The sequence below is a fragment of the Cottoperca gobio genome, unplaced genomic scaffold (assembly GCF_900634415.1).
Source record: "Cottoperca gobio unplaced genomic scaffold, fCotGob3.1 fCotGob3_399arrow_ctg1, whole genome shotgun sequence".
Classification (NCBI taxonomy): domain Eukaryota; kingdom Metazoa; phylum Chordata; class Actinopteri; order Perciformes; family Bovichtidae; genus Cottoperca; species Cottoperca gobio.
Window position 1 is genome coordinate 27,932 of NW_021166987.1, and position 20,156 is coordinate 48,087.

Below are 20,156 nucleotides of genomic sequence, written 5' to 3' on the forward strand. Positions count from 1 at the left end.
CTCCAATGTTACAAAGTTAGTGTTTGTACAAACAGGATATGATTTGAAGATGTGACAGTTAATGATTTCCTAAATCTTTTTACCGAAGTGATGCTTTGTATTAAAATATAACTGGTGTAATTTTGAAATGCTACAAATGTTCTCATTCATTAAAAACTGTCAATAAAGATATTTAAACAAATATCAGAGATGTGATAACTCTGACTTTCAAATGTTGAAATAGATTAAGATCGTAAATAAATAATGTTGCATGTTTAAATATATCTGTTTCCTACCATGGTAAATCATTGTTAATAATCATTGTGAGGAATAATTAACATTAACATGTGATCAGACAGTCTCTTCACGTATATGAATATGTATTATGATTATTAATGATAATATTATCATTAAAGGTGAACCGTGCAACTATGTTATTCAGGAAGTTTGTATCAAACAAGTAGCCCTTCGTATTGTTCAGTACCCTTGAAGTAGCTCTCAGTATGAAAAAGGTTGGTGACTCCTGATCTAAACCGATCTAAACACTATAGTCCGCTGAAAACAGGTTGAAAGTCTGGCAACCACGTGAGGACTGACGCTGAGGGGCGCCTGCTGAAACCACAGACGGGTGTAAAGTCCATCGACAGCAGCGGGTCGACTGCAAACCACATCGTCTCTTGTTTTTACAGCGACTCTTGTTTTCAAACTATTCAATCTAATAATGGAGATTCCAGTATTCAGTGTAGATGCCTTCACTAATTTACCGTTCAAGGGAAATCCTGCTGCAATTTGTCCACTTATGCATGTGAGTAAGAATATTTAGGTGAATGTACAATATCACACATGACAGGCTGCATTAGGGTTTGAAAAGATGTTAAGACACGTCAACTTGCTACTTCTAAATTGTGCATTTGTTTTTTTGTTGAAGGATCAGGCTGCTCCATGTAACACTTATTGATTAACTGGACATTTTCAGTCAGTTCACTAGTTTTAGTTGCTCATAAGTCACATGATTTTACAATTAGTTGATTTTACAATTAGTTGTAAAATATACAAAGTTTAATCAGCTTGACATATATTTTTGTATCTATCCATGTATGTGCATGTATCTCAGTGAATAATAATGGTCACAACAAACAATTGTATGTGTTTCTAACAGGAACTGAGAGATGACTTGTATCAGAGGATAGCAGCAGAGATGAACTTGTCAGAAACAGCTTTCATCTCCAGGATCAACCCCTCTGACAGTTTCACCACAGGTCAGATGAAGAGGTTTACTATATTACCATAACATCATGTATTATAGAGTATAGCTATCCTTTTAGATTTGTCAGATGGAGCAACAGAAATGCACCAGTCTAGCACAGCTTAGCATTTCATTGCAGTAATTAATGTTTTTACAACCCATGTACTATTATTAAGGCTATTTGAATGGGGGATACAACTGCAAGCAATAAAGACGTAAACGCCTGCAAGTGGCCAATGAAATAGAGCCTCAGATGTATTATGTTAATATACTTGTTCCAACTGGCTTGAAATATACCGTGTAGCTGTGAGTACAGTACATAAAGCACAGCAGACACTGTACTGAAAAAAACCACTTGTGCTCAGCAGTCTGAAAGGTAGCGATGTTAAACACACAGCTAAGACTTGCATTGTTGGGAATGGGAAGAACAATGCAATGAGCTGTCAGTTAAAAATGCAGCGTGCAGTCACTCAGTGTTTCAGTACAGCACAGAGAGGAATGTCCATAGATATATTGTTTTATATTTATATATATATATATATATATGGGAATATTAGTGTCATTTACACAGTTTAAGAATCTTTAGAATGAATGTAAATATTTCCACTAAAATCACCATATATAACCATACAACTTCAGATTGGAATAAATGATCTATACAAACTTTGCCATCATTTTGCATGTTTAAAAATGTTTTATTTTCTCATCTCAAAAGAAATTGCCTGTTTTCAGTAATGCTATCACAGTTTCCTTCTCATGACTGTCTATGGTTGTAAAACCTTTTTTTTGTCTTATTTAGTTTGTTGTTTGATATTCTGTGATATTCATTTGTTTGGTGAGTGTTTGTTTGGGACCTCCTTGAACACATAATCACACATCTCAAGGGGTTTATCCTGAGACAAGACATTTTGGATAAATTAAATAAGTTTCTGACTTCATTTGATGAACATTGAATGTCATACTATGCACTATGTTACAGTTTACATGCAACAATCCACATGCATTTAAATATATGTGTATTTGTGTTAAATGTTAGACTCTTATGTGTAGACTGTATTCTGTAGCACCTTGAGATTGCTTTTAGCCATGAAAGGCGCTTTACAAATAAAAAGTGTTATTATTATTAGACTGCATGTTAAAGTCGTGTGCGTTAAAGCACCCGTCTGACAATATGATTCACAGGATCAAGGTTCCGACTTCGATGGTTTACACCAACCACTGAAGTGAATCTGTGTGGTCATGCTACTCTGGCCGCGGCAGCAGTGCTCTTCAAACATAAGGGTAAGTTAACTGGGAGGCCTTTTGAAATAGTTTTGTAATGATTTACAATGAAGCTGTCCGTATTGTAACGTTCTTACATGTAATACACAGTGCAGCTAAAATACAAGAAAGGAAAAAGTATTGTTAGCCAACAAACGTACATTACATGTAAACACTTCAGTAAACCTAGTCCATTAGCTGACCCTGTGAGCGTCATGTTCTATGTGTATATTATATATGTACACACACATCTGATAGAGAACGTGAATCCCAAACTGGTGTTTGAGACGAGGAGTGGAGATCTGGCTGTCACCAAGCAGGGGGAAGGGTACATCATGGACTTTCCTCTCAACCCCCCCACCCAGGAGGTAAGTAGGTCAAATAGTTTTTTTCTAAAAAGACAACAAAATGCTATTATTTTTTAACAGATTACATTTTTTCTCAGGATGCCAAAGAGTTCAGAGACATCATCAAGGTCAGTGAGACACCTACTCTGTGAGAGCATGCTTTACAGTAGACTCCTGCTGTAAGACTCCTCTGCTTCTGTATGTGGGACACAGGTTGCAGTTGGAAACCACCCAATTCAGGATGTTTATCTGAGCTCCAACACTAAGAAACTGATGCTTCGACTGTCTGACAGCTGTGACAGGTTACAGCACACACGCACTGAATCCCTCACTTACTTGTGTCTTGCCAGGCTTCTTTGTGACTCTGCTTGTGTGCTGCATGTGTGTTTTCTGCAGGTCCGTGCTAACCAGTCTGAAAATAGACCCTGTTGCTCTTCAGAGCAGTGAGACGAGTGGAAGAGTCAAAGGACTAATCATCACCATGAAAGGTAATCAGAGCTACAAATGAGATAAAGAAATAGGTCTCAGTTGTTTGTTGCATAAAATGCCATGCTAATCCATTTTTAGTTAGACTTTATTAGTTTGTCTATATGTTGCATCTGTCAGTGGTGGAAGAAGTACTCAAGTGTTACTTTAAGTACCAAAAGTACTCATATTTCATAATGGCCCATTTCATGATCATAGTCTATATATTGCTGGATTATAACTACTGCACTATTGCAGCTGATACTGCTTTAAATGTATTTATATACTCTATATTTTGTATATATTATTGTATATACTGTACTACTGACTAGCTTGGTGATTTCGCCCTGGGATAAAATTGATATAATAATATGCATTTGTTGATTATATGTTGTATTATTATATCTAGTAACTAAAGTTATCAAACAATTGTAGTGGAGTACAAAGTACAATATGCCTCTGAAATGTAGTGTGGTAGAAGTATGAAGCTCAAGAAGAATCCAAATATCTCAAAAGTACTTCAGTAAATATACTATCCTACCAGAACACAGTCGAGACCAGCCCAGTGTGAAGACTACATGCCGTGGTTCATCAAATTGTCCTTCTTTATTTGCCAATAGGATCCCCAGACTGCCAGCCAGGATACGACTTCTACTCCAGATACTTTGCTCCATGGAACGGCATCCCGGAGGATCCTGTCACTGGTAGACTAATAACACTGCTGCTGCTGCTGCTTTAGCCCCAGTGGCCACACACACAGTCTTTGTTGGGTTGCAGTGTGTGTATGTTGCAAATTGTAAAGTACTGTCTGATAATTAAGTAATCCTACACATTTGTATACACTCAAAAATACATACATTAAAAGCCCTAAACAGAACCGCACCAAGTTACACTGCCAACTCTCTAATGAACTATGTGCCCCCAAGAACATTACGATCATCCACTGCTGGTTTATTAAATGTTCCCAGAAACATCCAAAAGAAAATTGGGGGTGCAGCCTTTTGCAATTATGCACCAAAGCTATGGAACACTTTCCCTGCAGACATTAGGGAGGCGAGCTCGCTCAGTATCTTCTAAAGTAAACTAAAAACATATCTCTTTACTTTAGCCTTTTAATGGTGGATTATTACTGAATGTGTAAAGGTAACTAGGATACATTTTCAGTGTGTATTTTTGAAAAACTTGAGATCAAATAGACGGTGTTACCACGGGGAACAAGAGGAAGTTTCTCTGATAGATGTGTTTACATGTTCTTTACACAATTAGTGGAAAAGTGAAAGATTAAAGAATATATTGGAGAAAAACTGTCTTTAACTGATAGGTTTCATAAAACTTAACAAACGGGTATATGGCCCTGATAGTTTAAAACATTTACAAGAATGGTGTGCCAATGTTTTTTCATACTATTTTAATTCTGCTGTTTTTATAATGGTACTTCAGACTCATTTACATCACTGTGATTATTGTTCTGTAAATGCTCTTATTCGGTCTAATCTTGTACTAATTATGTTTCTGCTGTGAAGCACTTTGGGCTGCAATTCTTGTATGAAAGGTGCTATACAAATAAAGCTTATCATTATTATTATTATTATTATTATTATTATTATTATTATAATGTCTGATGTCTTGCACTCATGCAGTAAAGTTGGTAAATGATTATCTTGTAAAATTGTAATTTTCTTGTTTTGTCTTGTGTTCCTGCAGGTTCTGCACACACTGTGCTTGGTAGCTACTGGTCTAAGAAACTAGGAAAGAAGAAAATGCTGGGTAAAGTTAATTAATTTCACATTCAGATTTGATTTGATCTACAACTTCTTAACTCGTGTACTTCAACTAACACACACAGAGGCAAAGTATTTTCCTAACCATTAAACAATGTGTCATTAACTTATCACTATAAACAGTGTATTTCTACTGAGCTGAACCGTGCAGACACTCATATTATCCCCTCTGTGTAGCTTTCCAGTGCTCCAGTCGAGGCGGGGAGATGGAATTAGAAGTGAGAGACGACGGAAGAATCAACATAGCTGGACAGACCGTCACTGTGCTGCAGGGGGCAATCACACTATAGCCACAGACACAACCAAGTTAAGAGGGTCGGGGATGACGGGACGCAGACTCAGGCTTTGTACCATTTCATTAAAAAGATCAAATATAGATTATTGTCCCGACTGGTCAATGTATTATTGAAATATTACTAAGCATGCAAACATACTACAGGATTGAAAGAACATTTCATACTTTGAAAGTATTTGTAATCTTTATTCACATAACGTAGAAGCTGAATTCACAATATTAAAAGTAAGATGTAAAACAGATCAAAGGTAGAATCAGTCGCTCTGGTGGCCGCAAATGAATGAACTCACAAACTTGGTTTTGCTTTAGCTTTTTCTGTTACTGACAGTTTAAAATAGTTATTTATACCAGTTAGTAGTTTCCATTTCTTTACAGAAATTGCAGGCCAGTGAAGTCCATTCACAAAATAAAGTACTGTTGATGTAATATTTCTCATCAAATAACTTACAGTTGAGCAACTAAATAAGAAATGACACTACAATGTCCTTCACTTCCTTTATACAACATGTACTTGAGATGTGAGCTGGAAAAATATTGATAATTCTGTTATTTCAGTATTGTGATGTAGCTTCACTTTTCAGTTTGTAATCCTGCGTTTCACAGTTGACATTTCTAACCTTATCCGACTGTTGTATGAACTATAAAAAGGTTTGGTCCCCATATTCACATTACAAATGACTAACTGTCGTGTATGTAGATGTTTCGAGAAAGTACCGATAGTCAAGTCTTAAATATTGTCAGTATCGCCAGAGGTATTTGATAAAAACTATGAGTGTATCATAGGGACCGGTCCTGGTCGAGGGTTGGTGCGCAGTACCATAAGACATCAGTTTCAGTTCAATATGTAGCTGTTCAGTATCTCAGCACCTTGTTTCACAGCATTAATTATTGACACTTTTAAAACTGTAGTTCTTTCAGTGTTGAATTTTAAAATTGATCAACATTAAGAATCGCAGCTGAGGCCTGAAGGTCTCTAGCTAATAAAAGCTTCTCCATCACATGGGTCAGTATGAATTCTTAGAGCCTAAACTGACCATTTATTGATGAGCATCGCAGCGTCCAGATCATTCAGTGTGTTTGCAGATTAAATCTCTGCCCTGTTGAGTTGATCCACAGCTAGTGGCTGCTCCACTGTGACAGACCGCTGACCTGAAACACCAGCATGGCGTCACAGACTTCCATCACAGGGACATGCTTGGTAAAGCCATGTGGGCAGCTGGCGGGAGCTGGATAATGTGAAGTAAAGGTTCAGGGAAAAAAACTGTCGACAGAATACACAGAAACCATCCAAGCACCACTTGCAGAACAACTTGCGCACCCTTTGCATCAGGAACACTACGGAGAGGATAAACCAGGCTTAATTCTAATGCACAGAACTGAAGAAGATAAAAAGTTAAAGTTAATGCCAACAGTACTCCCATTGAAGAGTAATGCATTATGTAATTAAAGGATATCATTTGCTCTTGCTGGAGATGGTTCAGTAGTTTCTCCACAGGTGCGTAGCGTCGTAGTGTTGTGGTAGAGCCCAGCATCAGCAGCTTGTGTTTAGCCCTGGTGATGGCTACATTCAGGCGACGCCAGTCCTTCAACAGCTCTCCTAACTATGAAAGGAGACGCAGCGGAGAATCAGGTCAGGTTATCACTCATCTGTTCATGTGCTTGTTCACAGATGCAGATTTTGAGGCAAAGAGAAGATGAGTGAAAAAAGGGAGATGGGATGAGAAACACTTACGTTTCCATCCTCCGCAGAGCTTCTGACAAAAGAAAAAATGATCAGACTTTTGTCCCGTCCTTGGTATCGGTCCACTGTGTTCACCTCCACGCCGGTGAAAGCAGAGGACTGAAGCAGAGCAGAGATGCTCTTTAACTGCTGTCTGTAGGGGGCGATGACACCGATATCACTGGGCTTACATCCTGCCTGAAGAAAGTAAAAACAAGCAGAGGTTGGTACGATAACTGTATTAAAAACAATTCATGACCCTATCAAATAAGCCAGGACATTAAAAACCCCACGATATGCCATAAATACATGAGCAGCTGATGTACCTTTATCAGCAGTGAAAGCAACTTGTGTATGAGAGCAGCCTCGGTGTGGTTGCTTACGCCTCCCTGCTCCACAGACTCCAGTGCTGGCACCTAAAAGGAAGCAGTGGAGAGAATCGAGATGTTGACCAGCTCAGCTCCATTGTCTCTCTCACAACAGCTTTATGAAAAACAATCTTCTTTGAGAATTTAATCAACATCTACTGCTTTACGTGCACTATATATTCGACCAACCATGGAGCAGTCTAGGAAGCAAACAGGACGCCCGGGCAACAATGTGGCCTCTATCCAAGCCAGGTCGTGCTGCGGATTAGTCTCGGAATAGGCACTCAGCTCCGACTGGACGGACAGCAGGAAGGGTAGAGTGAGCAGGGACGTGGCTGTCCTCTCTGATCCACACTCCAGCCGACCCTCATACATCAGGGAGTTACTGAGAGACATTATCTGCCTAAAGACAAAGAGCACAAACTGTTTATAATAGAGTGGGGTCATAAATACCAGATAATGATGAAGCTTGTGCTAATGTATAGTTGTTGTTTGAATGGTCCAAAGGATGAGCTCATAATAAAAAGTACAAGATTATTGAAGCACAGTGTTTCCTGTGTGTGTAGGCGTACCTATTCATCCGGTACTGTACATTGAGTTGGACCACTGCTTCACTATGGAGCTCTAGTCGTTTAAACAGACTTTCGTCCATCCCAAGTGACCTGGAGGAAAGAAGGAAGAAGGAAGTTGATGCAAGATATTTCTTTTGACATTATTTTAACTTTGCATTAATTACCCAACTGACCGTGTCACATTCCCTACATATTGAACTGTAACCTTAATTTAAAAACGGTCTCATGTCGTACCCACACACACACACACACACACACACACACACACACACACACACACACACACACACACACACACACACACACACACACACACACACACACACACACACACACACACACACACACACACACACACACACACACACACACACACACACACACACTTTACCTCGCCTCGTGATTTTGTACTATTGGTGGCAGCTGTTGGTGATCTCCAACCAGGACAAATCTCTTGGCGTAGAACAGGGGTCCCAGACAGATCGGCTGGCTGATCTGTGAAGCTTCGTCTATGATGCAGAAATCAAACCGGCGACGTGTGAAAATGGGATGCTTGATGCCCATACAGGTGGTTGCCACTACCAGCTAGACAGAGAGAGAGGATCGGTATTGAATGGTAAGACGTTACTACATTTATGTAACACGACGTGACATGTCGATGCAGAAAAAACATCGAGCTCATTTTCAGTGTATATAAAAGCAGTCAAAGTTGTTGCGGTTATAATATTCCACAAAGTGACTGCTCACCTCCTTGTTATAAAGCTGCTCCAACTCTGACAGAGTGTGAATTCCCTTCTTCCTCGCTCTTTCCTCCGTGTAAGGCAGGATGTCTGGATGAACCTGGAGAGAGCGGCAGAAAACAAGAGATGTTGGCTGCAGCTGTTGTTTTTTTAATTTATTTTTTAGGAAGGTTCCTAACTTAGCAAAACAAATGTGGGAAGTGATGACTTGTTTTACTGTGCTTTACACACTGAATAACAGACATCAAACTACAGCGCACCTTCTGCCCCTGCCCAAGACGCAGAAACCCGACCCGGAAACGCTTTAACTTCAGCAGGATGTTGTCAACAGCAGAGTGTGTGTAGCTGGTCAGCAACACACTGAACCCACAAGCGTGAAGGATGCGAACCTGAAAGAAGGAAAAAGCAAGACAGAATGGTGGAGGGTGCCACATAAGAGAAGTTAGAGAGAGACAGGTGGGGAAGAAAGGGTTAGCGTTCTGGTCTCACTAGCCAGTAGATCGTGTTGATTTATGGTTCAGATAAGTTTAAAGATTGTGGGTTGGAGTTTACCAGGGTGCAGATGGTTGTGGTTTTGCCCGTTCCAGGCATGCCAACAATCAGTGTGTAGTCTTTAGATAACAACACTTTCTTCATGGCTTGCTTCTGGGGTTGGTTGAGACCTACATACACACAAATGCATGAATTGACCCAACAGGCTTTCTCCTCCTCAAATGATGAGATGTCTTCATATTATCGAGTATGAAAGGAACATATGTGGAACATTTCTGGGGAAGTGCATATTATGTGTTCTAATTTTAAAGTTGCTCATCTATAGCATTGCCTCCCACAGTAATGGAAAGTAAAACAAAAATTAATATAGAAAAGGACAAAAGAAAGTAAATGAGACAGGCAGAAGGGAAGAAGGGAGCTTTGTCACCTTTGAGGATGTTGGCCACGGTGTCCTTGGCCTCTCTTGGCAGAACAGAACTGAGACTGGAAATAAACTCTGGAGGACGAAGGTCAACAACCAGCTCCCTCAGACGATCACTGCACAAATATAAAATAGGTGAGGCTATTCTTTCACCTGTCACAGACTTAATTTCCTTACTTATTAGGGATAAGTTGGTTTTGCTATTACATACATACTATGCCATGCATTACTACATTTTACTGTACCTACCTGTCCTGACCGTTTTCCATGAGTTTGGAGAGATTGGTGAGGTGAGTGCTGAGGCCCACCACACCTTCATCACTGTCCAATCGAAACAACACACCACTGAATTTAGACAGGTCTCTAGAAAACACATTAAAAACAGGTGTACATCAGGTTAATGCCTTCAACTGAGCAGCTGGTGGAAGAAAAGTCGAAACAATTCACTGTGCTGTAGTCTGCACTACAGACTCTTTGGTTGCAATACTTTAGCCAGCAGGTATAGAGGAAGGTATATTGCGCTCTGTCTCTACAGGTGGGTTTGCTCTCACCTGTCCAGAGTGCAGCTGATCGATGTCCTGCTGACCTCACACAGGTATCCTGTTGCCAAACCAACCAGACGACCTTCCTGGTCGCTAACAACGATGCGATCCCCGCTGGCTAAACCGCTGGTGACCAAACACTTCTCTGGCACCACACTGCTTCGCTGGAAACGATGGAGGAAAACCCCTTCAGACTGCACGGTCACCGGGCCACTGAGCTGCACATTCCCCACACAGCTCCCATTCTTCTCACTAGAAACACAGTAAATACTGCATATTAGGGGTTTTATAAAGTATGAAATGGCTGGCTTTATACACGTGTTTTTATATCCAATTTTGGATTTGACTTTACTGGAAATGTTTACATGTCTTAATATGAGAGACCAGCAGTTTACCTCTCATCAGACGTCTGAAGCCACACACGCTTTCTGCCGTTCTTGGCCTCCATGCTGGCAGCCTCGAGGCTGCAGAGCAGCAGCCAATGGGAAAAATAGCTTAGATGTGGTGGGATCAGGTGACCTGTCTCCTGCTGTAGGAACTCACGCACAACATCCTCGCAGACGTCTGCAGAGCTGTTATCGATCACCCTGGAGGAAGAGGGAGGACAGTTACGTTTAGAGTCACAATTTAAAGATACACAAAGATAACAAATAAAGTACAGGAAGAGGCAGAACACCCACTGGGTTTATTTAAAGCCTCCACCTAAATAATAGGTGATACGAGAGGAAGCTTAATACTCTTAAAGCCATTTAACTGCTTTTTAAACTCAGCATCTCAATAATCTGCAACAATAGTTTATGGTGGATACACTAAGTGATACGTTTATTAACAATTCTAATGCTTGACATTTCCATGGCTGCAAAATTAGTTTGAAAAGTTTACCTCTCATACAAAGCACAGTTTCTCTTCTGAGGACAATACTGACAGGTTTGTCTGTTTGTCAGGATGTCAGGAAGTTGAGACAAACGGCTCCGCTTCGCCTCTTTCTCCACAATGTGGTGGATGTGATGAACCAAGGTGTTCCTCAGCTTCATCAGCTCTGAGGCGAACAGAGTCAGAGGCGAAGAGAGTCAGAGGCGAACAGAGTCAGAGACGAACAGAGTCAGAGACGAACAGAGTCAGAGACGAACAGAGTCAGAGGTGAACAGAGTCAGAGACGAACAGAGTCAGAGGTGAACAGAGTCAGAGGTGAACAGAGTCAGAGGTGAACAGAGTCAGAGGTGAACAGAGTCAGAGACGAACAGAGTCAGAGACGAACAGAGTCAGAGGTGAACAGAGTCAGAGGTGAACAGAGTCAGAGGTGAACAGAGTCAGAGGTGAACAGAGTCAGAGACGAACAGAGTCAGAGGTGAACAGAGGCGAACAGAGTCAGAGACGAACAGAGTCAGAGACGAACAGAGTCAGAGGTGAACAGAGGCGAACAGAGTCAGAGACGAACAGAGTCAGAGACGAACAGAGTCAGAGGTGAACAGAGTCAGAGACGAACAGAGTCAGAGGTGAACAGAGGCGAACAGAGTCAGAGACGAACAGAGTCAGAGACGAACAGAGTCAGAGACGAACAGAGTCAGAGACGAACAGAGTCAGAGACGAACAGAGTCAGAGACGAACAGAGTCAGAGACGAACAGAGTCAGAGGCGAACAGAGTCAGAGGTGAACAGAGTCAGAGACGAACAGAGTCAGAGACGAACAGAGTCAGAGGTGAACAGAGGCGAACAGAGTCAGAGACGAACAGAGTCAGAGGCGAACAGAGTCAGAGGTGAACAGAGTCAGAGACGAACAGAGTCAGAGACGAACAGAGTCAGAGACGAACAGAGTCAGAGACGAACAGAGTCAGAGACGAACAGAGTCAGAGGTGAACAGAGTCAGAGACGAACAGAGTCAGAGACGAACAGAGTCAGAGGTGAACAGAGTCAGAGACGAACAGAGTCAGAGGCGAACAGAGTCAGAGACGAACAGAGTCAGAGGTGAACAGAGTCAGAGACGAACAGAGTCAGAGACGAACAGAGTCAGAGGCATTAAAGGTGACGGAGGACGTGCTGCTGTGAAATAGTGCAAGAAGGCAAGGTTCTTCTTCTTTGGTTTCACTAAACCATCGTGTTGGGGTTCAAGCACACACACAATCTGGTTGAAAGGGGACTGTGTGTGTGTAAATTAGGGGTGTCGCAATATACCATTATATTAAAACATATATATTTTTTAATATCATGTTAATAATACCCATATGATAATACTGGGTAAATAATCCAGTGCCTCTTAATAATAATAATAATAATAATAATTTCGTCTCACAATGCCGACAATCTTCACAGCCTTAGTGTAAATGAAGATTTTACAATTATTATAATGATATAGAATATTATTTTGACATGACACAGTTGGTGTTGGGCAGGTTGGTAAAGCACATGCGAGTAGACTGTACCTCTGCGGTCCATGTGGCTGGCCACTATAGGGTGCAGGTTGCCAGTCTTGAGGTAAAGCAGGAAGCCAGCTTCAGAATTGTATCTCTCCGAGCTCATCAGAGTGTAAAGAATCACCTGTACACATGTATGTATATCACACACACACACACACACACACACACACACACACACACACACACACACACACACGGCTGAAAGCTGAAGACAGGATGATTGCTCAATTCTACTTTCAACATGGAAAGTTCAAGATAAATTCCATCATATCAGAGTAGTCAATTAAAACACCATACAGGCAACAGAAGGCCGGTTTTACCCCCCCCCCAAGGAAAAAACTAATTTCCTAAAACGCTCAGTAGAATATAGAGCGATGGAAATATGGAAATCTTTAGCAATGTCATTGACTAGACCAACACAGAACTCAAGGATGCTTTGCATATGGGGATATGTAGTTTTTGCTTAGAACATATTAATGTTATAGATGTATTATGTTTTCCATTTGTGTTGACTGCACTGTTTAATGCATGTTTTTGAATGTGGACCCCAGGAACACGTCCTGTGCTTTAGAGCACAGCTAATGATCCTAAAATAAACTAAACCAGTGCGATTAAATCTGCGTATATTAGCGTTAACCCGCCTTTTCACCCGAGCCCACCAGTCTACAAGCGTCTTCCTATTGGAGCATGCTTTGGTCCACCAACCTGACTGCGATGCTCTATTGAGTTCGACTCCTTTCCAGTTTTCAGCTCCAGGGGGATGGTTCTCTCCTCCGGGCTTCTGTGACCACCGCTTCGTGGTTTTTGGATTTGAACCCGTGCAGTCACATCGATTTTCCCTTTCAGACCAAATCTCGGTGACCACACATTCTCTTCTATATCTGCCAGCTCTGCTACCGTGACAACAGTTGCCGAGTCCTGACATCTGCCTGGAGCTCTGCTGTTGCCGGGGCTGAGGTCATCGAGACAGAGACAAAACAATCAGGTAGACTCTTGCAGGGTTAATGAGGTTGTGTTAGCTAATCTGTAGGTGTGTGTGTTCTATGTGTGTGTGTTCTATGTGTGTGTGTTCTATGTGTGTGTGTGTGTGTGTGTGTGTGTGTGTGTGTGTGTGTACATTTTGAGGCTGATGGTTTTTGGTGTGGAGCTGAGGTATTGCTTTGCCCAATGTTCCAGTGAGGGCAGATAATCATGCAGTTCCTGCTTCATCTCTTCCTGGCTTACACCCAAACTGTACCTAGAGACAAATGGACAAAACATAAACTTAACTGAACAAGACCAAATAATATTTATTCGTGGAAACAACCACAAACAACTGTTCAGCACTTCTCTGCTGTTTCTGTATTTCTTGATTGAAGTGTTATGAACAATTGGACATTGTATCATTCCACACCTGGAGGGTATAATCTGACCACTTACATGTCTCCCAGGTACTGAGGACTGCACAGGGCTTGGTCAGCCAGCATAGACAGTTTCTTCAAAGAGAAGTCTTTAGCTGTAGCTGCTCTCTGGAAGACTTCATGGACTATGGTGCCATTCAGCATTTGTTTGGAGCCACCATCAAAAGTCTGCGTCACGGCAAAATGAAACAGAAGAAGAGAGTATAGAATGATGTTATTGTGTGTAAGTGTACGGTCCACTTCGAGATAAAATAGGAAAAATAAGAATAAGAAAGAAATACACAATAATAAACTAACATAAAAAAACAGGTAGTGATATTAATGTAAAGCCTTTTACCTTGAACATATCTCCCAGTACTGCACGCCTCATGCAGCGGATGGAGTTGGAGATGCTTGTACCTGAGATAAGGCTATCAGGTAGTAAAACCAGGAAGCCCTGCTCCCTGTCCACGACCCAGGATCCACCATCAGAGCGACCCTCTAGATGCACCACATCACCACAACAAACAGGCGTCATCTCCCTGGAAACACCCAAGGGATTATCATTTTATAAGCATGTAAAGACACACACACACACACACACACACACACACACACACACACACACACACACACACACACACACACACACACACACACACACACACACACACACACACACACACTGAAGAAATGTAAGCAAAGACGCAGAAATGCTGTACATATTAAAAGTTGCAAAGTCAGTGCTACTCTCACAGAGCCGGGCTACATCTGGGCAATCTGATTTCCTGCACTCGGGACAGAAGAACCTAAGGCATTACCATCCATCTTTCAGCAGACACGTCTCAGTTGGATGTTGAGATTTGGAGCATGTCATGGTCAGCGTTTTGTGGCCAGGCTTCTCCTCCACATCTAAAACCCAGTAGCGGTTGTTTCGGCCTCCAGAAAGGATCACATGGTCCGGCACCTTACTGTACGAACAGAGAGGATATACTGTATATCAGATATGTGTACATATAAACATATAGGTCTTAGTGTCATTGTGCAATTTCCATTCACAAACTCACTAAAACTATGAGGCTACTATCAGCCGTCACAGGGATGAACAGACCCTGAGATCGAAGCTTTTCACCAGTATATTAGTCAAAAGGTCAAGTGCTTGAACCCACTACTTTATCTTTCCTCCTCTATTATTGACATGAGCAAATGTATCGTAATGTAACCTGATCAAACTAAGAAGGAAAGTTCTCCAACCCAGTGTTTTCATGCGTTTCTCACCGGGGTTTTTGGGATTTAGCCTCTGTGACAAGACCTTCATTATGATCCATCTGCTCATCAAACCAGCTCTCGCCCAACTTCTCTTCCACTGGACACCCTGACGTCATTCCTGTATTTTCTTTTGTGCAGAAAAGTAGTAAATTAAGTTAGCAGAGAATGAAAACACACCAAATAAAAACTAAATGTTTGTGAATTAAGAGCTGCATCAATACATTATAGACATCATTATATGACACTCAACATACAGTGATTTGGGATTTCTTAATATTGTTAAATCAGAACTGCATCAGTTTACCTCCAGATCGCTGTTCATCCGATGTCACATTCTCTCCGTCTCCGTTTGATGATGTCATTGCTGCTCTTGTACCTCCTGCCTTATTAAGATCAATATCTCCCCCCTTTGCACTTCTCTGCGTTGCAGGCGGGATAGTTTGCGCACTAGGTTTGTGCATGTGAGCCGAAAGAGTGCGAGTATCCGTATCCAGATGTATGTGTGGGTTTCCATTGGCTTTCTGCTCTGTTATCACGGTAAAACTGAGGGCAGTTCTTTGTGCCGGTGGATTGGCATTTCTTGGTCTTTTGGCATTGTGAGACTCTGGAGGAGGGCTGATGAGTCTTTTTACGGAGCCAGGGAATCTCTCTTTCCACTTGGTTTTTCCTCCCTCCTCGCTCACAACTCTCCGTGCTCTTTGCCCTTTGGAGCGGGGACTACGACAGATGGGGGACAATTGGCCGAGTTTCTCCCGGCTCGCAACCTCTCTGCTGGACGGGGGGCTCAGTTGACCTGAATCTTTGGAGGAAGAAGAGGAAGCCAGCCTGATCTGACTGGTGGGGGTCTCAGGCACAGTGAGGAGAAGATCTGGTGAGGAAGGCAGGTTTTCCAGGTCCCCAAGGATACTCCTCTTTAAGGGGGACTGGGGTCTGAATGTGGAGGTTTCACCGTATTTGATCTGAGCTTCAGTCCTGGCGAGTGCAGTGCAGGATGACAATTCCTAAAAGCGACACAGTCAAATGAGTGTTTTAATACATAACCTACAAATGATTAGTGGTAAATTGTTTATCAGATAGAAATACAATAAGGCATTACAGCACAATAGAAAAGAATAAAAATACATCAAAACAGAAAAGGTGAAAAAGAGAAAAGCAACTTTAAGAGACGTGTAATGAGTTTAAGAGAAAGGAAGAATGTGCTGCCCACAAAAACAAAAAGCAGAGACATTAGACGTGGTTGATACTACATTGCCGAAATATTAATTGTCTAGGAAGGTTGTTATCCTAATATAGTGATACATGTAGTCTTTTCCTGATCTTAAAGGCTTTCTTATTTCCTGAACTTATGCGATTGATTTTACAGAGTTAAACTAAACAGTATATGCCTCTACCTATTTGACTACTACATGCACATTACTAATAATTATCTCTCAAATTGTTCATCTCCCTTAAATGATGAATAATGGCCCTAAGTAATAACATCAAGATGAGATTTTAGTGGTTCCGGTTTGAAGAAATAAGGAAAACAAAGACAAAAGAAAAGGAGGCAGCAAAGAGAGAAATAATGAACTAAAAGGGGAAACAAATATAATTAACCTTCTGGTGGTTTTGGGAGGAAAAGAAGGAGGAGATGTTTTTCTGCCCTCCTGGAGCCTGACAGAAACCACAAAGCAAACAATAACCATCATTTAACGATTGCCATTTGTTTGTTGTCCAACAAGACACCAAGTTAGTACAGAGCATTTGACATTTAAAACCTCTTAGAGTGTGCGGGCCCAGCGGGTGTTTTATTGCGCCTGTACATGGACATTTTTGAATTCTGAAAAAAAATCACAACAGCGGTACAATCAGCTCCTCAAACTAGCAAGTACACTCAAAATCAAAATCAGAACTTTGAGCCAACAAAGCCTCATAAAAAATCCTTTTTTCAGCAATATTTTTGAAAAAGACGCCCCTAAGGCTTTGCCAGAGGTCCACACGTTCGTTTCCGGGAAAAAGATATCCACTGTGAACATCGTCACATCGATAAAAGGTGGGGTGGGTCTTTTACAACCTTCATGAGCCAATCAGTGTCAACTTGATAAGAAAGTGCCCACCCACTTCTTTTGTTACAGACTGACCCTGGACCTTGGACCGCATCGTAAAGGAAACGTGCGCCTCTTTCGTTAGATGCGTCACTTCCCATGGTATGTTTTTTCAAAATATTAGAAAAAAATGTGTTTATACTTCACTTACTCTGTGTGATTACTACTAACAGGTAATATGGGTATATAATAGTTATTTATAAGTAAAAAAATAATAAATATTATAATATGTACAGTACATGTTGCACAATTGGTGTACGCCTGGTGTTACTCTTGGACAAACCTGTCTAATAAATTAAGTTTTTATCCCTTTTTATCTGAAATTGAGTGAACTTGATAACACTTGGTTCTATGTTTCTATTGTGTATTTCAGCTCTGGACTACCAGCTGTACCATCTTCAGACATCTTTTTCAACAACAAACTTCAGGCGAATTTTCTTCAAATTCAATATATTCAGACCACTATTACTCAGTGCCAGAAGCACTTGGAGTGATTCTTCACTGTTTTGCAAGAACAATAAGAGTGTTATCTTTTGAATGAGACCAAAATCATGCAGCTGGTGCAAATGGTTGAAGAGCAGCTTTACTTTACTTTGGGTATGTTGTTTGTAGGTATTTTCGGATGAATTCGCCCACTTCCTAAGAGGTTAAGACTGCAGGAAGGTGATAATCTCCTCGTAACAGCAATAACTTGTTGTTCATGTCGACAATGTAAGTTACATATTTATCTGATATACCATTTAAAACCTCCGCTTTGTGAAACGTCTTGTTAGTTTATAGTAGATAATATATAAATGTTAAGGTTTCTGATATATTTCAATCATTAAGTGAAATATTAATTCTGTATTACTTTCAATACTTTCAAGACACCTCCCTGCTCTCTTCCTTCTCTTCCTCTCTCTTCTTCTCCCTCTCTATCTGTATGCATTTATGTAAATGTATGTTACTAACTCATCATACGGGGTATGACTTTCTCTTTTTTCAACACAACATCATTTCTGTCAAATGTTATATTTGTACTATGTTGTTTATCCTGTACACACAACATCTATTGCACGTCTGTCCGTCCTGGGAGAGGGATCCCTCCTCAGTTGCTCTCCCTGAGGTTTCTTCCATTGTTCCCCCTTTAATTATGTTTTTCCTTGTGTGATGCGAGGGTCTAAGGACAGAGGGTCTGAGGACAGAGGGTCTAAGGACAGAGGATGTCATATCCTGTACAGTCTGTAAAGCACACTGAGACAAATGTGTAATTTGTGATATTGGGCTATACAAATAAATTTGATTTGATTTGAATATAATGAGTAATATGTTGTTATATCCTACATTGTTGACCAGAACAAATTAAAAGATGGCTAAAACAATCAAACCAGGCAGAGACACAGCTGAGTTTATAAGAGACGTAATAAACTGTGACAGGTGCCAGATTTAACCGTCTCATTAGATTTACTGTTAAATTAATGTTATCATAAAAAAACAACAGTTAGCTAATGCACGTGCACTCACCTTGACTTTCTTCAGTTTGGTCCTGTTCATGGTGACTGATTCAAACACAGCCAGGTGTTTGTATTTACAGTATTGAAGTGAGTTTCTTCTCGACAGTTAGCGAGATCTTCTGAGCTAACGGTGTTGACAACGGAAGGCTAACCTCACCGGCTTCAGCTAACATCACCGGCTTCAGCTAACATCACCGGCTTCAGCTAACATCACCGGCTTCAGCTAACTCACCGGCTTCAGCTAACATCACCGGCTTCAGCTAACTCACCGGCTTCAGCTAACTCACCGGCTTCAGCTAACATCACCGGCTTCAGCTAACCGAAGAGCTTATTTTACTTAACTTTGAACAACTCGTAACTACTCCAACACCGCTAGCTAACGTTACTCTTCCGTGGAAAAAAAACCTGTACAGGTTGAATGTTTTGGAGCCATCTTCTTGATGGTCTTTACGCTGTCTCTCCCAATGTTTTCAAGTCTGGAGCGCCAAAGTTTGTTTCGCGCAACGGAAATGACATCAGTGCACTTCCGGTAAAACACTCCAACAGAGACCAAATCAATAAACAGCTATCTGACGGAACTATAACTTAAATAAATCATTATAGTTCTTATATTCTATGCAAAACAATATTAAGTTATTATTTAAGGACACTTAAAAATGTTATCTTTTGGCATTCATGATCTTCAACAGGTCTGGAGATTAAATGCGACATTTGATGATGATGATGATGATGATATATAGTAAATATTTAGTAAATATTTAAAGAGCACATGCTTTTGTAAAGCTGGCGCCTCATATAACTTCTATGGGCACAATGGATACAGTTATTATGTATTTAACTAAGACAAGATGGTTTATGTATGCAGTAGCAATTTGAAGAATTAACTTAATTATTTTGCTTATGATCATCTTCACACAAAGTGTTACCTTGCCTTACTAAAGTACAAGAATGGGAAAAGAAGTTGAAAGAATAAATGCATTTTGGCATTTATAAAACTGTCTATTAAATTCTCTTGTTTACTGACCTCTATGGCATGAAAATGTGGTATTCACGTTCACCTGTGTTTGATTATCCATGATCTGTATCCATTCAGCCTTCTCTACAGATTCCATCGTTTCAACATCAGTATTTCTTGCTTTAAAATAAAATCTTCGTCTGAATCATAACCAGGTCAGTCATATTTATATCAGCGTCATTATGCTGTGAAATAAAACAATGAAACAATTAAATGATCCCACTAACAAGGTTTGTCTGTGTGGCCAAAAGCCTGAAATGTCATCTGTGCTGTTC

General features: G+C 40.7%; 2 protein-coding genes across 2 annotated transcripts; one reads left to right on the forward strand and one right to left on the reverse strand.

The window, feature by feature from the left end:
• The first annotated feature begins 589 nt into the window (after window positions 1-589).
• LOC115005921 (phenazine biosynthesis-like domain-containing protein 1) lies at window positions 590-5,440 on the forward strand. The gene is made up of 10 exons (XM_029427893.1): window positions 590-784; window positions 1,139-1,238; window positions 2,408-2,506; window positions 2,744-2,853; window positions 2,931-2,960; window positions 3,046-3,134; window positions 3,229-3,320; window positions 3,918-4,001; window positions 5,002-5,064; window positions 5,256-5,440. The coding sequence occupies exons 1-10, from the start codon at window positions 701-703 to the stop codon at window positions 5,366-5,368; spliced, it is 864 nt and encodes a 287-aa protein (XP_029283753.1). The 5' UTR covers window positions 590-700; the 3' UTR covers window positions 5,369-5,440.
• A 104-nt stretch (window positions 5,441-5,544) lies between these two features.
• Window positions 5,545-19,098, reverse strand: LOC115005922 (DNA replication ATP-dependent helicase/nuclease DNA2-like). The gene is made up of 25 exons (XM_029427894.1): window positions 18,877-19,098; window positions 16,886-16,942; window positions 15,594-16,290; window positions 15,299-15,416; window positions 14,842-14,991; window positions 14,379-14,562; window positions 14,061-14,209; window positions 13,759-13,878; window positions 13,347-13,593; window positions 12,648-12,762; window positions 11,111-11,267; window positions 10,624-10,815; window positions 10,238-10,480; window positions 9,936-10,049; window positions 9,693-9,802; window positions 9,326-9,435; window positions 9,034-9,162; window positions 8,781-8,873; window positions 8,425-8,618; window positions 8,034-8,123; window positions 7,651-7,864; window positions 7,420-7,509; window positions 7,106-7,291; window positions 6,828-6,974; window positions 5,545-6,608 (listed from the first exon to the last, which is right to left on the reverse strand). Exons 1-25 carry the CDS (start codon window positions 18,904-18,906, stop codon window positions 6,555-6,557), a joined length of 3,990 nt encoding a protein of 1,329 aa, XP_029283754.1. The 5' UTR covers window positions 18,907-19,098; the 3' UTR covers window positions 5,545-6,554.
• Between the last annotated feature and the right edge of the window lie 1,058 nt (window positions 19,099-20,156).

Coding starts and splice junctions, on each gene's coding strand:
- LOC115005921 (XM_029427893.1), top strand. CDS start 701: ATGGAGATTCCAGTATTCAGTGTAGATGCCTTCACTAATTTACCGTTC. Junction 785..1,138: donor CAATTTGTCCACTTATGCAT/GTGAGTAAGAAT, acceptor TGTTTCTAACAG/GAACTGAGAGATGACTTGTA. Junction 5,065..5,255: donor AGGAAAGAAGAAAATGCTGG/GTAAAGTTAATT, acceptor CCCTCTGTGTAG/CTTTCCAGTGCTCCAGTCGA.
- LOC115005922 (XM_029427894.1), bottom strand. CDS start 18,906: ATGAACAGGACCAAACTGAAGAAAGTCAAG. Junction 7,510..7,650: donor GCTTCCTAGACTGCTCCATG/GTTGGTCGAATA, acceptor GCTTCCTTTTAG/GTGCCAGCACTGGAGTCTGT. Junction 7,292..7,419: donor TGCTTTCACTGCTGATAAAG/GTACATCAGCTG, acceptor TACTTTCTTCAG/GCAGGATGTAAGCCCAGTGA.